The sequence below is a fragment of the Lagenorhynchus albirostris genome, chromosome 6 (assembly GCF_949774975.1).
Source record: "Lagenorhynchus albirostris chromosome 6, mLagAlb1.1, whole genome shotgun sequence".
Taxonomy (NCBI): Eukaryota; Metazoa; Chordata; class Mammalia; order Artiodactyla; family Delphinidae; genus Lagenorhynchus; species Lagenorhynchus albirostris.
Window position 1 is genome coordinate 21,028,793 of NC_083100.1, and position 21,710 is coordinate 21,050,502.

At 48.7% G+C, this 21,710-nt stretch overlaps 1 protein-coding gene across 6 annotated transcripts in view; it reads right to left on the minus strand.

Annotated features, from left to right (window-relative positions):
- Positions 1–21,710, minus strand: part of SMARCAL1 (SWI/SNF related, matrix associated, actin dependent regulator of chromatin, subfamily a like 1) — a 52,194-nt gene that overhangs the window by 23,458 nt on the left and 7,026 nt on the right. For all 6 annotated transcript variants that reach the window (XR_009541072.1, XR_009541071.1, XM_060152155.1 and 3 more), the window contains 6 exons: positions 19,731–19,781; positions 15,006–15,192; positions 11,297–11,447; positions 9,516–9,674; positions 7,729–7,794; positions 932–1,072 (listed from right to left, as the gene is read on the minus strand). Coding sequence is in view for 4 of the 6 variants with exons in the window: in XM_060152155.1 (XP_060008138.1) it covers positions 932–1,072; positions 7,729–7,794; positions 9,516–9,674; positions 11,297–11,447; positions 15,006–15,192; positions 19,731–19,781 (755 nt within the window). In the remaining 2 variants the exon portion in view is untranslated. The remainder of the gene's footprint in view (positions 1–931; positions 1,073–7,728; positions 7,795–9,515; positions 9,675–11,296; positions 11,448–15,005; positions 15,193–19,730; positions 19,782–21,710) is intronic.

Genomic DNA, 21,710 nt, shown 5'->3' on the forward strand with positions numbered 1-21,710 from the left:
CTTTCTCTAGTTGCGGTGAGCTGCACACAGGCTTTCTCTAGTTGCGGCGAGCGGGGGCTACTCTTCATTTTGGTGCACAGACTTCACATTGTGGTGGCTTCTCGTGTGGAGCAAGGGCCCTAGGCGTGTGGGCTTCAGTAGTTGTGGCTCGTGGGCTCTAAAGCGCAGGCTCAGTAGTTGTGGCTCACGGGCTTAGGTGCTCCGCGGCATGTGGGATCTTCCCGGGCTAAGGATTGAACCCGTGTCTCCTGCACTGGCAGGCAGATTCTTAACCACTGCGTCACCAGGGAAGTCCAGAAATCACGATTTTGATTGCAACGGCATTTGTTTACAAGGCTTCCTCTGCCATTTTTGGAGAACGGAAGCTGTGCAGACTGTAGCTTCAGGGGCAGCTGCTCCATTGGCACCGTATTCACAGAGATAATTTGCAGGTCAGAGGCTTCTGGCCTGCTGACCGGGCACGATTCACTATAATGAGTCGACATTTAAAGCAAAGGCCCACTGATGAGAGCCCACCAGGGGAGCCTGAGATCATGCTTCCCACTCCACCTGTTCAAAGGCTTCCTCTGTCCTTTTTGCACAGAGTATGTAGGGCCTCGGCCTCACCTGGAGCTCACCTCAGTGCCCTTCTCTGAGGCAAGAGCTGTTGGCTTTCAGAGCTCCAGGCACCTATGCATCGGCCACTGGTCGCTCTACTAGAAAACACTAACGTGGAATCACCACAAGCATTAGAACTCGGAGGGGCTGCTCTTATCTTACCGTAGAGGACACTCCAAGGTCAGAGTTAGGGGCAAAGCAGAGCTAAAATCTGAATCTAGCTCTATGGCCAGTGATCTTCTGATCACACCACAGCCAAAAAGAAGGAATGGAAAGGGAGGTGTGAAAATCAGGGTGGGGTGGGCGGGGAAGAGGGGGAATAAAGAACACATACCCGCTTGGCACCACAGTAGCGAAGTCCAAAGGCATGGAACTGAGGGAAGAAGGTCGGTCTGACGGCGAGGATCTGCGTGTAGAGCTCTGCCGGCCGGGACATGGCTGGGGTGCCCGACAGTAAGATCACCCTCTTGGCAACCTAGAACACAAAAGCCCAAGATGCTGAGACGCACAGAGGACACGCAAGAGATGTCCCCAGCACCCCCAGGAGTCGGAGCCGAGGCCCCCGGAACAGTACACCCCTGGAATCTTGCATGAACACCTTCACTTCCTCGCACTCTGACCGCAGGTACTTCTCAAGTTCGTGCATCTTAGATCCAAGGTAGATCTAGATTCCAAAGACACTACGGCTGGCCTCACTCCAGAGCTCTGGGTGGCCACAACCTGGGAACTCTAAGCGAAGGTACCATGACCAGAGAAAAAGAGCATGTGTGCTCCGAGAACCTCACGGTGTGACCTGGGTAAGAGGCTGGGCGTCATCTCCTAAGCTGCCTTGGCCACACCCTCTGCCTGCATGTACATCAGCACTCAGTCCCTTACACTGAATTCTGTCTTGTCTGTCTCCCTCACTAGACTGCAAGCTTCTTGAGATCAAGGACTGGGCTGTGTCCACCTCTGTTTCCGTAGAACAGTGGCTGGCACAAAGTAGGCAATCAATAAATATTCACTGTATGCCTAAAAATGTTCACAAGGAAGCTAACTGGTGTCCTACGGAACGTGGAGTAAACTCAAAGAATCCAGCATGGGTAGAGGAAGGGGAAGTAGGAGAGACAGCAGCAGGTCCGAACTTTTTCCAGGATGGATTTCTGACACCCAAGCTGAACCTATGATTAGATACTGACACCTAGGACCAGCCCTTTCTCAATCCCAGGAGAAAGCATCAGCAATGACCTGTGTATAAGCCTCTATTTGTTTTCTTTAGAGGAGGGAAAAAAAAAAAAGGCTGTCACTAGCTCAGCTGCACAATGCTTTGAGCCTAGAGATCCCTGATTCAAGCTCATCTGGTAGTTAATAAGGACTTTAAAAGGTGGGACCCGGATCCATCTACCCTACACTCAGCCCAGGCCTGCAGCAGCCTGCTCAGCTGAGGGCAGGATGGGCGTAAACAGTTGGTCAATTCCAGTGACAGACTTCGGGCTCCTCCTTAGCGTGACACCAACTTGACCCAAGAAGACCAGACCCCAAATCCTACCTCTTACTCAGATGAGAAAGAGGGTGAGATATAAAAGGAGACACTTCCCTACTGTGCTAGAACATGGAGTGGCCGAAGATCACTGGTGGTAAAATCCATTTCAGCTCTGGGAAGGGACCCTACTGGGGGGCTCGGTTGTCTAGAAACAGCTTGTTAACCACTGTAACCTCAAGTTAATGATGGCAGCGTAAGGCAATCGCATGCAGTCAGTCACCTAGGGGAGGAAATCAGGTTTTCAGATAGATACACGGCCTCATAAAAGTAAATAAATACAGGTGCAGCAGAGGGAAGGAAAATGATTATAAATATACAACATATATACCGTTCTTGAGATGCACTTCTGCCCGCTCAGCAGCTGCTAAGACCTAATTCCATTAGGACAGGAGAGCCATGAACTTCTCCAGCTATAATTTTCCACAGTTCAACTACCTGGGCCTTCTAATTTCCTCCATGGTTTAATGCAGACTCATTAAAATAACAATGAGCTTCTGGAATGACACCTGTTGCACCACTTGCCTTGGCTCGAGACCATTTCAATGAAACGGGGAAAATGAGAAGTCTTATCGGTAAGAGAAAATCAGCTCACCATCCAAGCCTATTCCCCACATCATCACTGCTGTAGCCTGGGGATGGAGCCTGGGCAGCAGCTCATAGATCAGGTGCTGGAAATGAACTCCAGGGTTCTCTGCCCGATATTTATAGGACGGAGTTAACATGGAGTCAGACCTCCCATATACTGTCCAGACTAGGGTGGTGATGGGACCGTTGAAAATGGATGCTTGTGGGTGTTAAAAAAGCAGAGGCAGCATTATGGAAAGAGAAAAGGCCAGCTTTGAAAAGAAACCAATACGGCGTCTCATCTATTATGGAATGACTTAGCCTGCTCAGCCCCGACACGTTTATTGTCATCACTGTCATCCATAAGGCCTTTAATTGTGCCCGGTTTCACGTGGTTTATATGCCACCCTCTACCCTTGAGAACTTCCGGTTTAGGAAAATATAAATGCATAAAACTACATAAATCAACCCTAAATTGAACGCCTTACAGGTAACTCTTCTAGCACCCAAGAAACCCACAATGGAACAATGCAAAAAAACGATTTCTATTTAGCGTCACAGAGAAGTTAGTTGATTCACACGAGCAGGGGACTCTTCCTGCAGCCTGCCTGATCACACTGGGGGTGAGAGCAGACCCTCCTAGTGGACACCGCCCCCGCTGTGGCCTGAAGAGGCAAAGAGCGATCTCTCCAAACGCAGAGGGACTGGGTTTTCTGTTCTAGGTGCAGAGGAACTGGGTTTTCGACTCCTTGCTTGTATATCACAAGTACTGCCATTGTAGTACTGTACAAAACATCCAAAACCTGGTTACAAATCCAACAAAAGGGATCAGATGATACACATTCTGACAAATTTATACAATAGACTACTATTTGTAAGAATGAGGTCCAGTTATCGGGAATGAGGTGGCATGATTACCAAGATACGCCATTAAGGGAAAAAAGGAAGGTGCAAAACTGGTTGTAGAACACTCTAGGGAGGGAGAAAGGAAACACACGTTGAATGTACTGACATGGGCACAGACTAGTTTTTACAACTAAACCCCAAAATCCAGTAACTGTGGCTGTCTTCGAGGAGAGAGATCAAGGGACTGGGGGATCCAGAGTGGGGAGAAAGAGTTATTTTTCACTGTACACCCTTCTGTACTCTTTGAATATATCACCTAGTTAAACTACTTCAATGAAAAAGGAAAAGAAGAAGCTCAGACACCTTAGACCACTATGCTCATCTGATCTAGCCAATCAACAGACATAAAAGGACTCTACTCCCACAAAAAGAGAAACAGCTATTTATCAGGGAAGGATGGTGGGATTCTGAGGGCCTTTCTTCTTCTAAAGAAATAATCTGGGTGAGCTGTGACAGGGCGAGAGAGAGTCATGGACATATACACACTAACAAACGTAGTAAGGTAGATAGCTAGTGGGAAGCAGCCGCATGGCACAGGGATATTGGCTCGGTGCTTTGTGACAGCCTGGAGGGATGGGATAGGGAGGGTGGGAGGGAGGGAGACGCAAGAGGGAAGACATATGGGAACATATGTTTATGTATGACTGATTCACTGTTATAAAGCAGAAACTAACACACCATTGTAAAGCAATTATACCCCAATAAAGATGTTAAAAAAAAAAGAAATAATCTAACTGGTTTAACAATAAAAAGCACTATAAAAAAAAAACACACACTAAAGGAAACTCAAATACACCTCACTGCTCACAATGGAGAAGTCAGATACCCTTCAGGGCTGGAGTCATGTGGAGAAAAAGACCATGTGATTTGGCCTGAGCAGGAGTGAAGGGGGTGATGCGTGGCCAGACTGGATTTCAGAGGCAACTATCAAAAGGTAAAACTACGACCCAGAAATTCTGAGTGGAAGAATTCGTCCTAAGAGGACAAAGTATACAAGCTATGAACATACGGATGATGTTCACTTGCAGAATTATTTATAATAGCTAAACAGTGTCCAACACTAAGGGTTAAATCATGGGATGCGTCCATACCACAGAACGCTCCCAAACCATTAAAAATGATCTTGGGGGCTTCCCTGGTGGCGAAGTGGTTGAGAGTCCGCCTGCCGATGCAGGGGACACGGGTTCGTGCCCCGGTCCGGGGGGATCCCACATGCCGCAGAGCAGCTGGGCCCGTGAGCCATGGCCGCTGAGCCTGCACGTCCAGAGCCTGTGCTCCGCAGAGGGAGAGGTCACAACAGCGAGAGGCCCATGTACCGCAAAAAAAAAAAAAATCTTGCCCTACAGCTGACATGTTAGAAAAATAACCAAACTGTTAACAGTGGTTTTCTGTGTTGGAGGGATTAAAGGTGATTTCAGTTTTGTTCTTTATAGCTTTCTGTCTTGCCTACTTTCACACAGTTGAACCTTGAACAACACAGGTTTGAACTGTACAGGTCCACTTAGGCAGATGTTTTCAATAGTAAATACTACAGTCCTATACTGCCTGAGGTTGGATGCATCTCAGTATGTGGAGGAACCTCAGATATGGAGGGCCAGCTAAATATAAGTTAAAGGCACGTTAAACCCCCGCTGCTCAAGGGTCAACTGCAGATGAAAACAGAACCACCTCGCTTCGCAGCCCAGGAAAACGGTGCTGTAGGGGAAGAAAGATGTCACATTTCCCATGGGACAACACCACTAGTTTCTTACAACCTAAGCAAAACGTCCTCTGCATGCAGCTGCTGTTTCCATTCAGGAAACCCACATGATGTGGCCTATCTCACAGAGAGTAGGATATAACCTAATCACCTCATCATGAACATCTGCTGAAAATATTTTGACATATTAATTATCAGAATATAGTTCTAAGAGATGCACAATTTAGAGGAACAGTCAAGTAGTATTAAATTCGGCCCTTCTTTGGCTCTTCAAAGGCATTATTTTCCTTCTTCCCAACTCTCCTCTTATTCCCAAAGTACCTAGATTCACTCATTTCCTTAGAGTATCTGATCAGTGGTTCTCAACAGAAATGGGGAGGGGTAATTCCCCCCTCCTCCCCAGGGACGCTTGGCAAGACCTGGTTGTCACAACTGAAGGAGCCAGTGGCATTCAGTGAGTAGAGGCCAAGGATGCAGCTAAATGTCCTACGATGCCCAGGACAGCCCTGTGGATAACAACGAATTATCCAGCCCCAAATGTCAACACTGCCAAGGTTGAGGAACTCTGGTCTCGACGGAAATATAGCAGAGAGGTGGGAGGTTTGATGAACAGAATAACACAGGATGCCTCATCCTCCTCAACAGTCCAGCACACGTGAAGTCAATGTCATGGATGACAGTGGCTTCGAGACACCCATGAACAGGCTATATTCACGGGTCCTGTTTTGAAACATTAATTCATCCGAGTTCTACGGCCAATGCAGAGTAATACATACTAGTTAGCGGTTAAAATTTTGTTTTAAATGTGTCACTCTGAAATATACCCAAGATCTGAAAAACGTAGACACTGCTTTAAAAGGTCTGACTCAGAAGCACATATTTCAGAAACCAATATTTAAGTCCAGCTTGCCTGACCAGGCAATGAGTGCATTAACAAGACAGTTGCTAAGAAGCTTTCCTATTATATCTTTAATGATATCATCTATCTACTGTGCAGTTTCTTTTCTCTAAACAATCAGGGGTATACAGATTTAATTTCAGTTATGGCTGTAAAATTGGAACCACAGTACCAGGGTCTATTAACATTTTTCAAAAGAAAACATATGAAAATTCCCCAAAAGAAGGGTCACCACTTTGGGAAAATCATTTAAGTGTGTCCATAAATGGCTCTCAACCTATAAACATTTATAGGTAATTTGGGCAGAGAATCAAGGCTTTTAAGTAAAGGACCTTTAGGTTTGGAGGGAATGACATAATCCTGCTTTGGAAGATGTTATCATATTACCTGTTACTCCGAACACAAAACCAACTTGAAATGAGCACTCAACTGTGTTTTGTGGGGAGTTGGAAAAAATTAATTTTCAAATGCTATTAAGTTTCACCAACATTTAGCATATTTGTCTTCCCTAGCTTAGGTACAACTTAAAGCTTCTTTTAAGCAATAAAAGCTGCAGTTTTAAAATCAGGTGCAACCCAAGAGCCCAAGATGAACATAACATGCGCTTTCGTTGGCTCAGTTCATACAAACCAAAGGAGATTCCCCCAAAGTCACCTGTGAGATATTTCTACCTTGTTACGAGAGAAAAGACTACTTTTCTAATTGTACAACTTTTTTCCCTGAAGTAGGAGAAAGCTCACCCCAAATAGATGGAAGGAAAGTTGGGGGCCTTCCCTCTGTTGGGGATGGAGGGGCTGGGACACAAAATACAGACACTGCAGTGTGTACCACACCAAGCATGGAGCTTATACTGCAGGTCAGAATACAATGCCTTTGGATAAAGATTCAAAGCTGCGCTGGACACACACACACAGACACACACACCCCCACACCCCTTCTGCTCTGAACCTGGACTCAGGCAGCCAAAGGGTCAGCATATGTTAGACCACCCCAGAAAAGGGTGTGGACGGCTGACCTTCCTGCTAACACAACAGCCTTGGGGCAGCCCCAGAAAAGGCTATCATCTTATCTGTAAGGCAGGCCTCCGCTTTGTGGCGCGTCTTGCTGATGCCCACGGCCTGGTTCTGAGTCTGCACCATGAGAGCTTTGCCCCGCAAGCCACGTGGAAGACAGGCAGCTCCTCCTGGGCGGTTTAGAGGACCCGCTGCTGGAGGCTGTCCCTCTGCCTTGTCCAGGAGGAGCCCGAGGACAGTCCAGAGTGAGTTCCCACCTGGCCTGTGTCCTTCAACAGGTCTTCATCTTTGAGAGACAGACGGCTGCACTGACCACTAGTTCCTCAGCAGGATGTTAGGAAGAAAAACGAATCTGGTACCAAAGTCCTAAGTAGAGATGCCCTGAGTCAATGCTAAGTCACATCCACGGCCTGCAGCCCTGGACTTGCGGCCCCTGCTCCCCCTGGACACCAGTCCAGCCCGAGCAAAATACAGCAGATCTCAGTGCCGAGTGGGCTCAGGCACGGAGCCCGTCCTCAGCAGCTCTCACCTTGAGGAGGGGCACAGCTGCACGACAGCGGGCAGTCTTAATGTTTTTGAGGAAGTGAGATTCATCCTGAAAAGAAACAGTCACGTAAGTGAACAAGGCCAAATCCTGAGCAGACGGAGAGAGAGCCCACGTCAAGCTTGACCCTGGTACAGCGTCGCACTGAGGCTGCCTCTCTTAGTGCTTTCTCCTTCAAGGAGACAGCTGGGGGCCTGGGCAAGGACCAGGCTCTGGGGCATCTTCTCTATGACATTGTGAGCAAGTCGCTTCATCTCTCAGGGACAGTTTTCCACTTGCAAAGTGGGGCTGGCGACTCCCCTGCCCTGCCCACCTCGCACGCGGCACGGGACAAACTCCTGAAAGGTGCTCCGCTGGCTTGTAAGATTGCACCCTCCCCACCCCTGCACGGCACTAACGCCGTGTGCTGAAGACCCGTGTGTGCCCCGAGCTGGCTCAAGGCTCTGCGGCCCAGCCCACACCTTCTCCCCCGCTTTCCCTGAGCTCCCACAGGCTCTGGCTCCCGCGTCTCCGAAGGCCCTGGAACGGACTGTAACGATCTGCGTGTGTGTCGGTCTGTCTTACTGGACTGCAGCTCCCCGGAGACCAGGGGCTGACCGCTCCCTCCACACCCGCAGCACACAGCCCTGGGCAGGGCACAGAGCTGCCTGCGACCTCTGGCTAGCTGAGCCAATGGACGAAGGCGCCTCCCTCGCAGTCAGCCCGCTGCCGGGAAACCCGAGGCAGAGTCCCCACTGCAGTCTTGTTGACTTGAGTGACTCAGAGGTCCTCAAAGAGTTTTCTAAAAGCCCTTTCTTTAGCTCCTTCTAGATGAGATGTGCACTAAACAAGATGCGCAGCAAGATCTGGGAGGCCACTGTAGGTAGAGAATCCTATTTTTAGAGGAGGAAAACACCACTGGCTTTTTCAAGTCACGCGTTTGAATTAAAAACCTTTCGTGTTACCCGGAGGCACTGGGTTTCCCTGTTCTGCCAAGAGGAAAAGCGAGGATAAGCTTCCCCTGGAAACCATCCACCGCAGGCTTCGCCCCGGGACGTCTGCCACCTGGACTAGGGGTGGTAGCTGGCTGGACGGGAGTGGGGATGTGAGAGACTCACACGTTTTCAGGGCTGTATTTGTGAGCCATGTAGACACACTGCGTACTGACAGAGGAGGCCGGAAGCCAGCATCTCTAGACTTTCCTTCTGGAGTACGAAAGGAGTTAGAAGAAGGAAAGCGGCAGCTAAAAGATGTACCATCACATCTGGGAGCAGGACTCTAAACTCTAAAGCCTCCTTTAAAAAAAAAACAACTAGGGTAAAAAGTAGTTTTCTTTGGTAGGAAGGGAGCGTCCTTATATCATCTGGAAGAAAATCTATTAACTGTTTGAACTGCACGTCTGAGTCACGCCGACAGAGGGCACCAGATGGCGGCACAGGTCCATGCTGTCCAGGCTGTAGCTCCCGGAGCCCCGGGCTGTTGGGGGTTCACGTGCTCGCCTCCAACATGACCCCCCGTGGGGAGAGGTGGGCTAGAAAGCCCCAGCACAGACCAAGTAAACCACAATTTTTCAAAAAGCGCCCGCCCCTGCCCCAGAAGATCCTAATATGTAGCCAGGGTCGAGAAGCGCTATTTGAGAGAAATGAAAGATCACTTCCCTACAAAACAAAGCCAGTGATTTCTACTCTCCTAGACACCTAGTGGGGCTCCATGAGATTACAGATATGGACGCTCTTTCGAGCAGAAAGTTTCCCCAGAGATAAAGTACTTAAGCACTCTGCCAAGTCACTTACAATGATGACAACTCTAAAAGGGGGTTTTAGCTGCTTTTCTAACTTGCTCAGAAGATCGAAACTGACAATGTTGACCAAGCCAGCTGTCAGGCGGTCCTTCCCAGTCACCACGACGTTGATGTGGTCTGGGCTCAGAGACGGCAGCCACTGACGAAAGGCCTGGGGGTGACAGGAGAGGACAAAACCCAAGTGGTGATTCAGCCTGGCAGGCGCCAGCTGTGGCCCCGCTAACCCACCCACCGCCTCTCTCCACGCGGACCAACGTTAACGCCCGCTGAAGACAAACTCGGTCTCTTCCCCTTCCCGCCCTCCCGCATTCAGCATAACCTTGTCCCCACGAACAACCGTCGCCTCCCTGTTCCTCCCATCCACCCACACCCCTTCACTTTCCACTAACGGGACACTTCTCTCCTCGGTAAGCAAGCCCTTGTTAGCAGTCGCTTTGGGGTGTCTGTGGATTCCACTTCTGTGACCTCTAGCAAGATGACAAGTTTCTGCGAGGAAAGAATGCAACTCTTTTAAAGAGGAATTTTATAAAGGAATTTTTAGCAGAGCCTGGTACACCACAGGCACTGATGATGATGAACATGTTCAGTGCTTTCTACAAAGGCACCTCCTTTCCCCAGAAATCTTGTCATCTCTAGCCAAAGCCAGTACCTGGAGCCAGTGGACGGCCACCAGGTGCCTCTATCATTGGCCGGGGGTCTGGGTGCTCCCAGTGAGCCTGGGCTGACACCATTCTGATTCCGGGAGCGCGAGGCCAGGCTCTGTCCTGGTTATAAGCCGCTGGCCATCTATTCTTGCCTAGAATTTCCGAGGGTGCTGTGGGAATCTGACGTGTGTTGAACTGTTAGTTCCTAGAGGCTCTCACACAGTTCAGATCACGAGCACAAGAAGGGAGTGAGGTACTGTTTCGATATGCACTTTTTTTAAGTTTTGCTTTCTCCTGGGTTGGAAGGGCATGTCTGGGCGTCAGGCCCCGTGGCTGCAGGCAGAGCTGCCTCTTCCCCAGGAGCAGCTCACGGGGGCTTAGTAACAGCCTTGGCATGAGGAAGCCGACAGCCACCTCGAGCAGCACGAAGCTGGGAAGAGCTACGGACGATGAACCACGTCTTCCATCCTCACCACGTTTGCTTACGTAGAGTTTCATTCATTTCATGGGACCACTCTGATCCCTGGATTTATGGGAGACAAAGCTCACAGCTGAGTGATAATACAATGGTCATGTCAGGTTTTTCTGCCATAAAGGTGCCCGGTAGACTGTGAACATCCTGCCCACACCACCCGCTACCGGTGTGGGCCCTGAGCCCAACGACAGGAGGCGCGACCTCAAGGCCCTGGAACCGTTCCTCGCTAGCAGCAAGCATGGTGCTTAACCTCTTGGAGAGGCAGTTTTCTCGTCTGTCAATGGGGTTAATATCTTGTGTCTGCTGAACACAGCTGTTTAAGGATTAAGGGAAATAAAGGAAGTAAAACTATTTTGAAACTTAAGTGGGGTAGAGGTGAAAGGTGTTCTTTGCAGGGGCACCGGAGGTGCTCAGGAAGCGTCTACTGACAGACGGAAGCAAGTCTGAGCTTGGTAAGGCCTTGCCCTTCCTCCCTAAAGGCCTAGCCTGATTCTAACTCAGAAACCCAGGAGCCTGGCCTCAGCAGGCTCCCTTCCTCCTCCAGCTGAGACAGATCTTTCGAGCTCCCCAGGTCCTGTCCCCAAACTGTCATTTGATGACTTTGACACTGAGGAAAGGCTTCCTCGTTAAAATCACGGCACCAGGAGAGCTGACCTGCTCCCAGGTGAAGCGCACAGAGGACGGTACCACCACCAGGAGCGGCCACTCCTTCCGGTAATAGGCGGCTATGCAGATGGCTTGGATGGTCTTCCCCAGGCCCATGTCATCAGCAAGCAGCAGGCGGCCTCTTTTCGCTATGGCAAAACTGAAAGCAGACACGGTCAGGACAGAGCACGGCGCGCTTCCCAGGGCGTCGGTTAACCCGCCATCGAGCCGCCGCGTGAAGCCACACGGCTGCTCGGTGTGGGCTACTGGCTCGCAAGAGACCTGCTCCGCCGAGAGGGACGCCAGGGGCCAAACACGGGGCAGAGTAATAATAATCAAGGAAAGACTACAAACAGGGACAACGTGAAATGTAGTCGAAGGGGAGGGAGAAGCTCTAGAAGACAATTAGGTCGTGGAAGCCGAGGGAGGGAGTTTCCAGTAAGAGGAGTCACCCTCTGCCCAGCGCAGGCGAGGCCCAGGGGATATAGAGGAAGAGCGTGGGAAACAGTCCCTAACGAGGGGCTGGGAGGGGCACGCTTATCACATGAGGGATCTGCCGGGAAGGGAAGAAGGAAGAGACGGTGGGGTGGAAAAATGGCTTTCTCAAGATCAGAGAGGACTCTGTACCCATAAAGCTGGCAAAGACAGAAAACGTTGGAGAAAAGGAGGATGGCCCGAGAGAATGATGGAGCAAGAGTGTTTGTCTAAGAGCAGCACCGACCTCAGCCGCATGTCTCATTACCTAGCAGCCTCCAGGGTCCCCAAGCCCTCCAAGGCAGCAGCCCTTGCTTACAGTTTGTGAATAAAGCATGGAATTATTATTCTACTCCTTCGGAGCCCGACTGGCCTGGGTTGGAATCCCAATTCCACCACCTGGGAGCCGTGTGCCTTTACGCAAGTTATCTGACCTCCTCATGCCTCCGCTGTAACGTGGAATAACGACGAGGCCTACCCCAGAGAGTGTTACGGGGGCTCGTGATGTTTAAAGCACTTAAAACAGCGCTTGGTGCCGTCGTAAGTGCTGGGGAAGTGCTTCCCTTATAACAATTATTCCCCCAAAGGAGAAAAATAACCAAGACACAAACAGTGATGGTGACTTGCTCGACTGGCATATGAATCAGAGAAAAGCTAAAAGGGTCCCCAGTGCCAGATGCCTGGCCTGCTGCAAACGCCACTCCTCTTTCATCGGAATTCCCGAAGAACTGATCATTGGCTCAGGAACCTGAGGATAAGCCAGTCGACTAGCTCTTCTCCTTTCCTTCTCACCCAGAAAAGACAGAGAACGGCCCCTCTTCTGACCAGCAGCTGCTATGGCCCACAAGAATTCCGGGCTGCACACGGCCTTTCTGAATTGCCCGGAAACGGCGTTTCTGCCCTTCAGAAGCCAGTGCCCAACGAAGGTGGTAAAGTGAGCAGCGGGTCTGCGGGGGGCGTAAGCCCAGGACACCCAGGCTCAGCAGACAACGAGCGTCCTGTCGTGGTCCTGGCACTTCTCTGTCCTCCCAGCTGCCACACGGCCCACCCGGTGAGAGGTGGTGCCCCCTCCCCTCCCCCTTGGCCGTGGCCACCAGACTCCTGCAATGGGGGCGGAGGGAGCCCACCCTCCCCTTGTCATGCCGACCTTGGTGAAATCTTCCGGACCATTTCCGGGATCACCTCAGACAGACGCATGCAGACAGACAAGTTGTAAAAGACTTATTTTTTTACATTACTTTCTGATTTACAAAACTGGTGGTCAGGATGGCCAGGGGCACCTATGCAACAAACCAGGGAGGGCCTTTCGTTTCAGCCTCCGAGGCGTCGCAACCATTTACAATGTCTGCACGGCTTCATCCACCTGGTCATTCCCAAAGCAGAACAGACCCTTGAATTTCATAGCCTTTCCTTATACTCTGCCTCGAGGTAGTCCAACTAAGGAACAAAGTGATCACAACTGAGAACAAAGATGTCGCCTGGATAATAGAGAGACAATCGCACAGCTGAATGCCGTAGTTTGGTTTTACACAAAAAACGCTGCACTCATCATCAGAGGATAGGATTTCAGCCCCAATTCCACTTTTGGAAACTGAGCAGCTTTAGACAGAGGACTGTCCTCCTTGGTCTCAACTCACTCCTCTATTAAAAGGAACCGTTCAGATATTAGAGCAGGCTGATATCTAAGAGATTTTGCTCTGTACATTTAAATGAGTTTCCAGTTGTAGTACTTACGTAAAAAACAAAACAAAAACATGGAATTGACAGCCCTTTCCTTAATATCAAACTCCTCCACTTCAGGGAATGAAAGTTAAAATCTGGAATTAATGCAAAGTTTTGAAGAAAGGCTGCAAGTACCATTAGCAGTTTCAGAGCCATAGAGAAAAAGATAGAAACAGCTGGCTGTGCTCTGGCTCTGATGTACATACCCTGGGGTGCCTCGCACCCACCACCTCTCAGCGTGCACCGCATGTGCCCAGGGATCTCCAGGGGAGCCATGAAGAACCTGGATTCTGAAGATGGGGGCTGCCCAGGAGCTGGGGGTGGGCAACCTCTCTCAGCATTAATGAAGGAGACGGAGGAAGAAAGATGAAAGGGAAAACCCACCTTGAGCCTGGGTAAAAGAAGGCCCAAAGGACATCTCAAACAGATGAAAGAAACGGCAAAGTGCGTTATCTAAGAGAGCTGGCAGCTGGAAGGCAAAGGAAGAAAAGGGTGTGGGCAGAGCTGGGACCGTGGGGATGCAGTGAGGTCCCACTGTGCCCAAACTGCACCCGGAGAACAAAATCCTACAGAGACAGCAGCCAAGCTTTAACCAAACCACCACAAGTGGGCTGCACGCGGGCAGGCTGCCTTTGTGGGCCATGTCCACTGACAATGTAGGTCCTTCCTTTGCATGGGGCTCTATCTCCAACCACACGACCTGACATCAGATCTAGCTCTTATTATTTCTACATGGAGCCTCTGCCCTCTCCTCCACCTCCCATCTTTCTACTTGGGGCAAACCTGTCATTTTGTTTCTCCTAAGAAACTGCAGAAAAAGGGACAGGTCAGGACACGGGCTTATCTTTTTTTCTTTCCGTCAATATAATAAGAGCACTTTCCTTTGGAAAACCACCACCTTACACTCTCAGTCCAAGTAATTGGGGTGAGGCAGCCCCTACCCTTTCGCTCCAGGGATGGGCCTGTCACCTGGTCTTACCAGTAAGACCTCCGAGCCCCCCAGGACACAGTGACTGACCAGTTCAAGCGTCAGCACCAAATTTCAGATATTTCGGTGTGGGACCCACTAGAAAGAGTTGCTTCCGCTGGGCTGCAGAACCGATGGCTGCAAAACGGAAGCCCCTGGCTGCCCCCGCTGCCACACTTGAGGAGCACCTGGCTGAGAACAAAGCAAACTAAGAGGAAAGCAGAGCTGAGAGGGGTACAGAGTCCTGATGAGCTCTTTAGAGACCCTGGGCTTTCCATCACATGCAATGAGAAATCTCTTTTCTTACACTACTTTGAGTTGGGTTTCTGTACACTTGCAATACAGAGTCCTAGTTAACTTATGGAATTTGAAATCAGTGGGTACCATCAGGCTTTGGTGACAGTGCACCTGGGCTGTTTAATGCTAATACCCAGATGCCTCTAGACGGCTGTGAAAGAGGAGCATCGTGCAAGAGGGAGCATCTGAAGCCAGTCCGTGGTGAGCGATATAAATCTGAGCAGGAGAGAGCAAGAGGAAGACAGATGAAGAACCTACTTGACTCCAGCTCTCTGAAAGGGCAGCAGGCTCGACACCAGCTTGGAATCCACTTTGGACAGGTCTGCCTCGGGGATGTCTGCCACGGGACACAGAGACGTCTTCTGGAGCTGAGCGGCGAAAGCCAGGGTGAGGGTCTTGGGCAGAGGATCCAGCTGAACTTGTGGAAGGCAGCGCACCCTTTCCACTAGAAAGGAGAACAGAGGTGTGTGAAGTGGAGTGTTAATGTCCAAGATTTCTGGGGGAAAAAGAAGGGGCTTTGAGATACAAAGTTCAATGGCTGGAATTCTGCTGCATGCCATCTTCTCCGAAAAGTAACTGGAGAGAAGACTGGGTGCAGACAGATGCATGGCAGAGAACCAGTTTTCCCTCTCTATTCCTAGTGTCTGCAAACAAGAGGGCACTCAGTAATGCGAAATTGATCTTCACTACACTACACAAACACCGGAAAGAACTAAAGTGTTCTTGCGACCTACCTATTTTTAACCTCAAGTCATTTAAAAAATTATCTTAGTATTCCCATTCAATAAATAAGGACCCATATTCTTCAAAAATCAGCCCAGGAAAAGCAAGGCCTAAAATCAATAAATCTTGTCTTGTTTCCATTCTCCTTATGTTTTATTTTGGTTTCAATGTTTGGGAAGATGGAGAACTTTAAGCTATACGTTGTCACCAGGCAAGGAAACACTGTGGTCTCTGCAGAGAAGCTGTTAGGTATTTCCAAGAAAGATCAGTAGGACAGTAGTGCTATTTACAAACAACAACAAAGGGCAGAGTCCAGGCAAAGGCCACCAACTGACAACAATGCACATGGCCCTGCACACTTCTGACCTTTTCCATAAGAGAATAAGCAGCTCCTCTTGAGAAAGGTGAGTTTTACAGGTATCGGCAAGCTAAGGCCTGTGGGAAAAACAGTCTATTACCTGTTCTGGTAAATAAAGTTTCACTCGAACACAGTGGTGCCTATTAGTTTATGGACTGTCGTTTACTGCTTTCATGCCGTACGGTGGACCTGAGTCGCTGGGACAGAGACCGCATGGCCCACGAAGCCTAAAATGTTTACTATCTGGCCCTTTACAAAAAAAGTTTACCGACCCCCGCTAAGCTTAGAGTCTAAACTATTACTAAGGGTGACCATGACTCTCTTTCAATTAAAGCTTATATTTAGGGGTCTTTACTTTCCGTCCATGTGTGCTGGTTCCAGACCCCAATATAATGGATGGGGAAATCTCTTCTAGTCAGAGTCTTTAACCCAGGTGGGAAAAATAAATGACCTTGGACCGACATGGAAATAAAAGAAAATCAATTTCACTGATTTTTCTCTTTGAAGGAATTTAGCTTCACCTGATTTTAAAATTAAGAGGAAAAAAAAAGCCCTTTATTCAATAGAGAAACAGAAAAAGAAGAAAAAACCCAGAGATATAAATAAAACATAATTCTGGGGGGCGGGGGACGGCAGGAGAAGACAAGTTAAAAATTCAAAAGTTAGAGAAAAGAGGATAGACCTAGAAATCCCTGGTAGTAGAATTATCATTAAACTTCTGATCACAGCCTGCTGTCCTACAGTTGTAGCTTTCAAGATGTCCTTCCCTTTCAACATTTCCTTTGAAAAATCTAACGAGCAGAGTTCGGAGAGTGACCACTGTTTACAGATCCTTGATTGCTCTCTACCTTTTACCTTTTCGGGGCACCCTGAGGTAGTCATAGTAACCCACCAAGGGGCTGACTTCTCCAGGAATCCAGGAGAAGGAATCAAATAGAGAACTTGCGTCTATTTCACTTCTACCCGATACTACTTGAAATTCTAAGGTTGTCAGTTCTCTGCTCCATATGGTCACAAGGTATTCGAAAAGTCTTCTGCCACCGCCGTCAATTGGCAATCGCAAATACTGATGTGAATATGGAGGGCTGAGCCGTCTACCGCCACCTTAAATTGCCTTTTGCCTTTTCAGTATATTTAAATCCATCTCTCTCTTTCCCTAAATATAGGTATCAGTTATTTCTGGAAACAGTTTGCATGAATAGAATCACCATGATAAGAAAGCAGGTAAGGTTGATGGCTTAATATAAAAGAGTGCCCATACTGATGCAGAAATACACTGCGTGCTTCCAAATTAAGTCTGAGCGTGCTGATTTCTGCACACTTCAAGAGACTAAGCACTCCACGTGCTTTCAGAACCCATTTTCATTTTAATTCTAGTGATCTTCAGCAATCAAATACCTGAGGAAAGCTAAGAAAGGGCTAAGGATCCGGCTGCTGTGAAACACAGTGCTTTGTAAGCATTATGTCCTTTCAGCCACTCAAGAGGAACAAAAACCACTTTCTACTCTGTTTCCTACCGACTACTATCTCCCCAAATCCTCTGCTGCTGGTTCAGTCAACTGAGTGTGTTTCTGAGACAGCCTCTATTCGCTGTCAACGACTCACTGCTATCCCTTCCCTGTGCTGGAAGACGACAGAAATGTGCAGTCTGGCTTCATGAGTCATAGAGAAGTGTTTCTGTAAAATAGCTCTCTGGCAGAGCGCTACTGGGCCACACAACAGAGAGATGTTAACGTTTTCAAATAGCAGCTGACAAGATCATCGAGGGGACGAAGAACCCTTCTGGACTGTTGACAGGTGGGGGGGAAACAGAAGGCTTTATGCCAACTTCACTGTGGGCACGAGGAAGCAAGTCACTTAGAAAAGAGGGAAGAGGATCGCTCTGCGACTGGCCTGACCTGGAGACTGTAGTCACCACGTTAGCAGTGAGCACTCCCACACTCAGTTCTCACCGTCATTTCTTAATTAGTTTCATACGCACATGGTCACTAGCTCAGGTCAATAATCTGATTTCACATACGAGACCTAGGGGTGAGGAGAGAGGTGCAAATTCCCCAGGTTTACAATCTGTTAACAGTGGAATTGGAACTAAACTGGGAACTGCAGTGTTCTGCAGCACCTCTTCACCTCGGCTTCTTAGTTCGCAAACCTGGGCTTCTAAGTTTCCTACTGGGTCACATCACAAACTCAAAATTGCAATTTTAGTCAGACTTCATTGTGACCCTAACAAGGCTCCCGACAAGGAAAACAACTGTTTTCCTTCTCTGGGTCCAAATTTTTCCCAATCTATGAAATGGGGAGAATCAGTCTTATATTCTATGAACCCTTGACTCTAGAATTCTGAACTCTACACCCATGGCATTATTAATATCAAAGGCAAAATCTTACGTGGGGCTGTTATGTGCATTTTTCTGGGTGAAGAATCCATTGTTTTCAGCAGAGGTTTCAAGGAATCTATGGCCCTCAAGACTTGGAACCATTATATAACGCTATGTAAGTTGCAAGTCATGGTTTTTCAACATTACGTTCATCTGCTAGTGCTGTAAATATCCTGCTTTTTGTTGCTCCATAAAAGTCAAAGCCTTTATAGCTCACATATTTATATGTCTTTCTGTGGTTGAAAGACAAAGGGGTGAGAGGGACAAACTCACTCCTACCGTTCATCAAAAATTCAGCTTTGGCCAAATAATCTGCTCTAAGTCACGAGTTCCAAATAGCAGACCCAAGGGGTCTCAGGTCAACGTCAGCCATCCCTCCTGCTTCAGCTCGTGGTTGCTGACACGAAATAACTCATCGTATTCAAACTTAGCCTCGAGTGTGCAGCAAGTCTCTCCTCAGGGAATCAAAAGCTCTTCCCTTGTATTTACTTTCTGTCAGTAGGGCAAATACGGATTAAACACCCCATTTTTTACTGAAGGGACACATGGGACCCAGAATATTGAATTACCTACCTGACGCTGCATAGGAAGTCACATAAGGAGGAGACAGAGGGAAGAGACCCTCTTCCTTAAAGCCCTAGCCTGGTGGGCAAGACAGCCAGTGATGTGGATCCCCACTCCCAGGCCCACTGAGCTGGAGCATGTCTCTCCTGGCCGAACCCTGGTACCAGAAAGTTCTCAGCGGGTCAGGCAGGAGGAACCTCCATTGTGCTGGCTGCACACCCACTGCAGAATATCGATGGTCTGGAAGATGGGTAACAGACCGGTATTCCAGGACAGGCTGAGCTATGACCACACCCCACCCCCTCTCTCTGCCATACTGGAATTCATTCACTGCCCCACCCAAGCAGAGCAGAGAAGAAAAATGGTAAGCCCAAACTGGCTTCCCCTTCTTGTAGTTACATCTGTACACATGGCCCTTCCCTTGGTGAGACTCCAAAGCGCTTATTAAACGCTGATGCGCCCTGGCCTTGGCTTCTGCCTCTGGCAGAGCTCAGCCCATGATGAAGCCTGTAACCACTACGGCCCTCCAGCTTTCACAGACCATCTGTTCTAGAAGTAAGCTGAGAGAGCCTGTTCTTAGAGGGAATCCAAAGTAGCTTCCATCTAAGCTCAGCAATCCTAGCTTGCCTCTGATTCCCCAAATCCACAAACCCTCACTTCTCATACTTCTGTGATGGGTGTGAGGTTTCACAGGCCTCAAGAATTTGACTAGTAGCGCCTCACCCTGATGGAAGATGAGACCCTGCATCTGCTTGGGCTGCCGTAAAGCCGCCGTCCCAGAGCACAGGGACATGGCTGCCCGAGACCAACTTCACCTTTACTAGTCCTGTACACAAGCATGCGAAGTTACCACGGTGGAGGGGAGGAAGGAGCTGCTTCTTTCAAAATACATTAAATTTAAGGCACATAATTAAGGCTTAACAACAGCATGATATAAAGCAAGCAAGGTGGTCAGCTCACTTAGTTTACTGTACTCTTCCAGGAGAAAGTTCCACTTCCTGGTCTTGACATCTGCAATGACAAGAAACAAATAGGCACACGTGACACCCTGCCCTCCTGCAATGTCACCACACCTACTCATTCATTCCCTGCTTTCACAAACCCCCAGGAACCTCGGGTGATGTGGCTGACCCTGTGCTGGGCACTGAGGACACAGAGATCGAGAGCACCAGTAATTGAGACTTTCACAAAATTTGGGGAGGAAAGACAAGCAGACATGAAGATAGCACTGGGCTGTAAGCGTGGTGATAAAGGGAGCTACGGGGACACAGGACTGGGGACGGTCAGAAGCACTCTGAATCTCCAAGGTGGGGATAATATTGTAGCTTGCACTTATTCACTGCTTACCTTAAGCCAGGCACAGTGCCAAGAGACTCACATGCACCATCTCATCAGTTCCTCAATATGCTATAAGCTGGGCACCATTATTAGCTCCATGTTGTACATGGAAAACAAGTTACTTGTGGTCAGTGTGGTCAAACGGTCTATGTTCAAATCCCAGGTCTGCTGCTTCCTGGATGTGTGACTTTGGGCAAGTTATGCAACTTCCCTGTGCCTCAGTTCCACATGTGAAAAAGGAGCATCCTATAGCCCCTGCCTCACAGGGCTCTTGTGAGCATTACATAAAATTTAAATGTAAAATGCTTATGAAAGAGTTTCTGGCAAACAACGCACTCAAAAAAAAGGTAAACAATGATAAATTATTATTATTCTTCCATCTTCTGATTAGTACGGTGTAGCATAAACTACACATAATATTAACTAAGAAGGGTGAGCATCTGGGTACCCAACATTGACTAATTACTTAGGTTTTCCTACCAATCGACCTTCTGAGAAAATCAAGCAAGCTTCAACTCAGTAAGTGCTTTCTGGGCAGCAAAAATGAATTCTTCTCTGTCTGGTCATTGAAGAAGCAAGGCAGTCAGGCAAAAGGCATCATGGATACTTTGAGTCCACTGCAGGAAAGAAGCAAGGTGGCCCAGGTGTAATCTGACAGAAAGACCAAAAGCACACCGACTACTCTTGATGTGGGAATAGTGCAGGAGACCCTTTCTGACAATAGCTTGATCCTGACGACAGTGGCAGGGCAGCAAATGGGAAAGTCTGTGAATAAGTGCTATGGGAAAAAAAAAAAAAAAAAAGTCCAATGATGGTGTTTTTATGTCTAGGGGCCTGGGCAGGGTTGGGTGTGAGTATTTTCCCTGTTCTCATTCCTCCCTAAACAGCAGAGCATGTCAGAAGCGTGATTTCAAAGGCCACAGGTCACACAGGTCATCGGTACTTGCCTTTTGAGGGCCACCCCAGGCGGAAGCCGAACACCTGAGGGGCCAGGGGAGGCAATGCTCTCTGGACTGAGGCTGGGCCCTGCACGTGGTGCCTAAACCCTACTCACCAGCCTGCTCTCACCAGTCAAAACGCTCTCCATCTAAGGGATAAAAATGCAACCGCCAGCATCACCCGCTCCTGAAGGAACCCCGACCTTGATGAAAGCTCACTGGGCAAGTCATTCCACAGAGGCTTCCTCCATATGCCGCCTGCACGTACTGTCTCAAAGGCAGGAGGTTTTAAAGGTCTGCTTTCTGCTTGCCTAGGAAAACTAAAACCATTTCAAGAATGGGAATACAAATCCATAAAAGCCACACTGTTTTGTAAAACAACACGGCCCAAGCTAAGAATGAAACCCAGGTGTTCAGAATTCTTCTGCTCTCTATGCTGATGCGGCAGCTTTTGAAGAACCTCACAAAAAATAAAGCAAAACTGCTTTGCTTTCGCTGGTGGTTTTCAATCCTGGCTGATGATCAGTCTCACCTGAAGATTTTTTAAATGCCAATGCCCAGGCCCCACCTCCAGCCGATTAATTCAGTAGCTCTGGGTGGGAGCCAGGCACCAGCTTTTATTCTGGGCATGGGGGCTGGCAATCTGATTCACCCACCCCTCCAG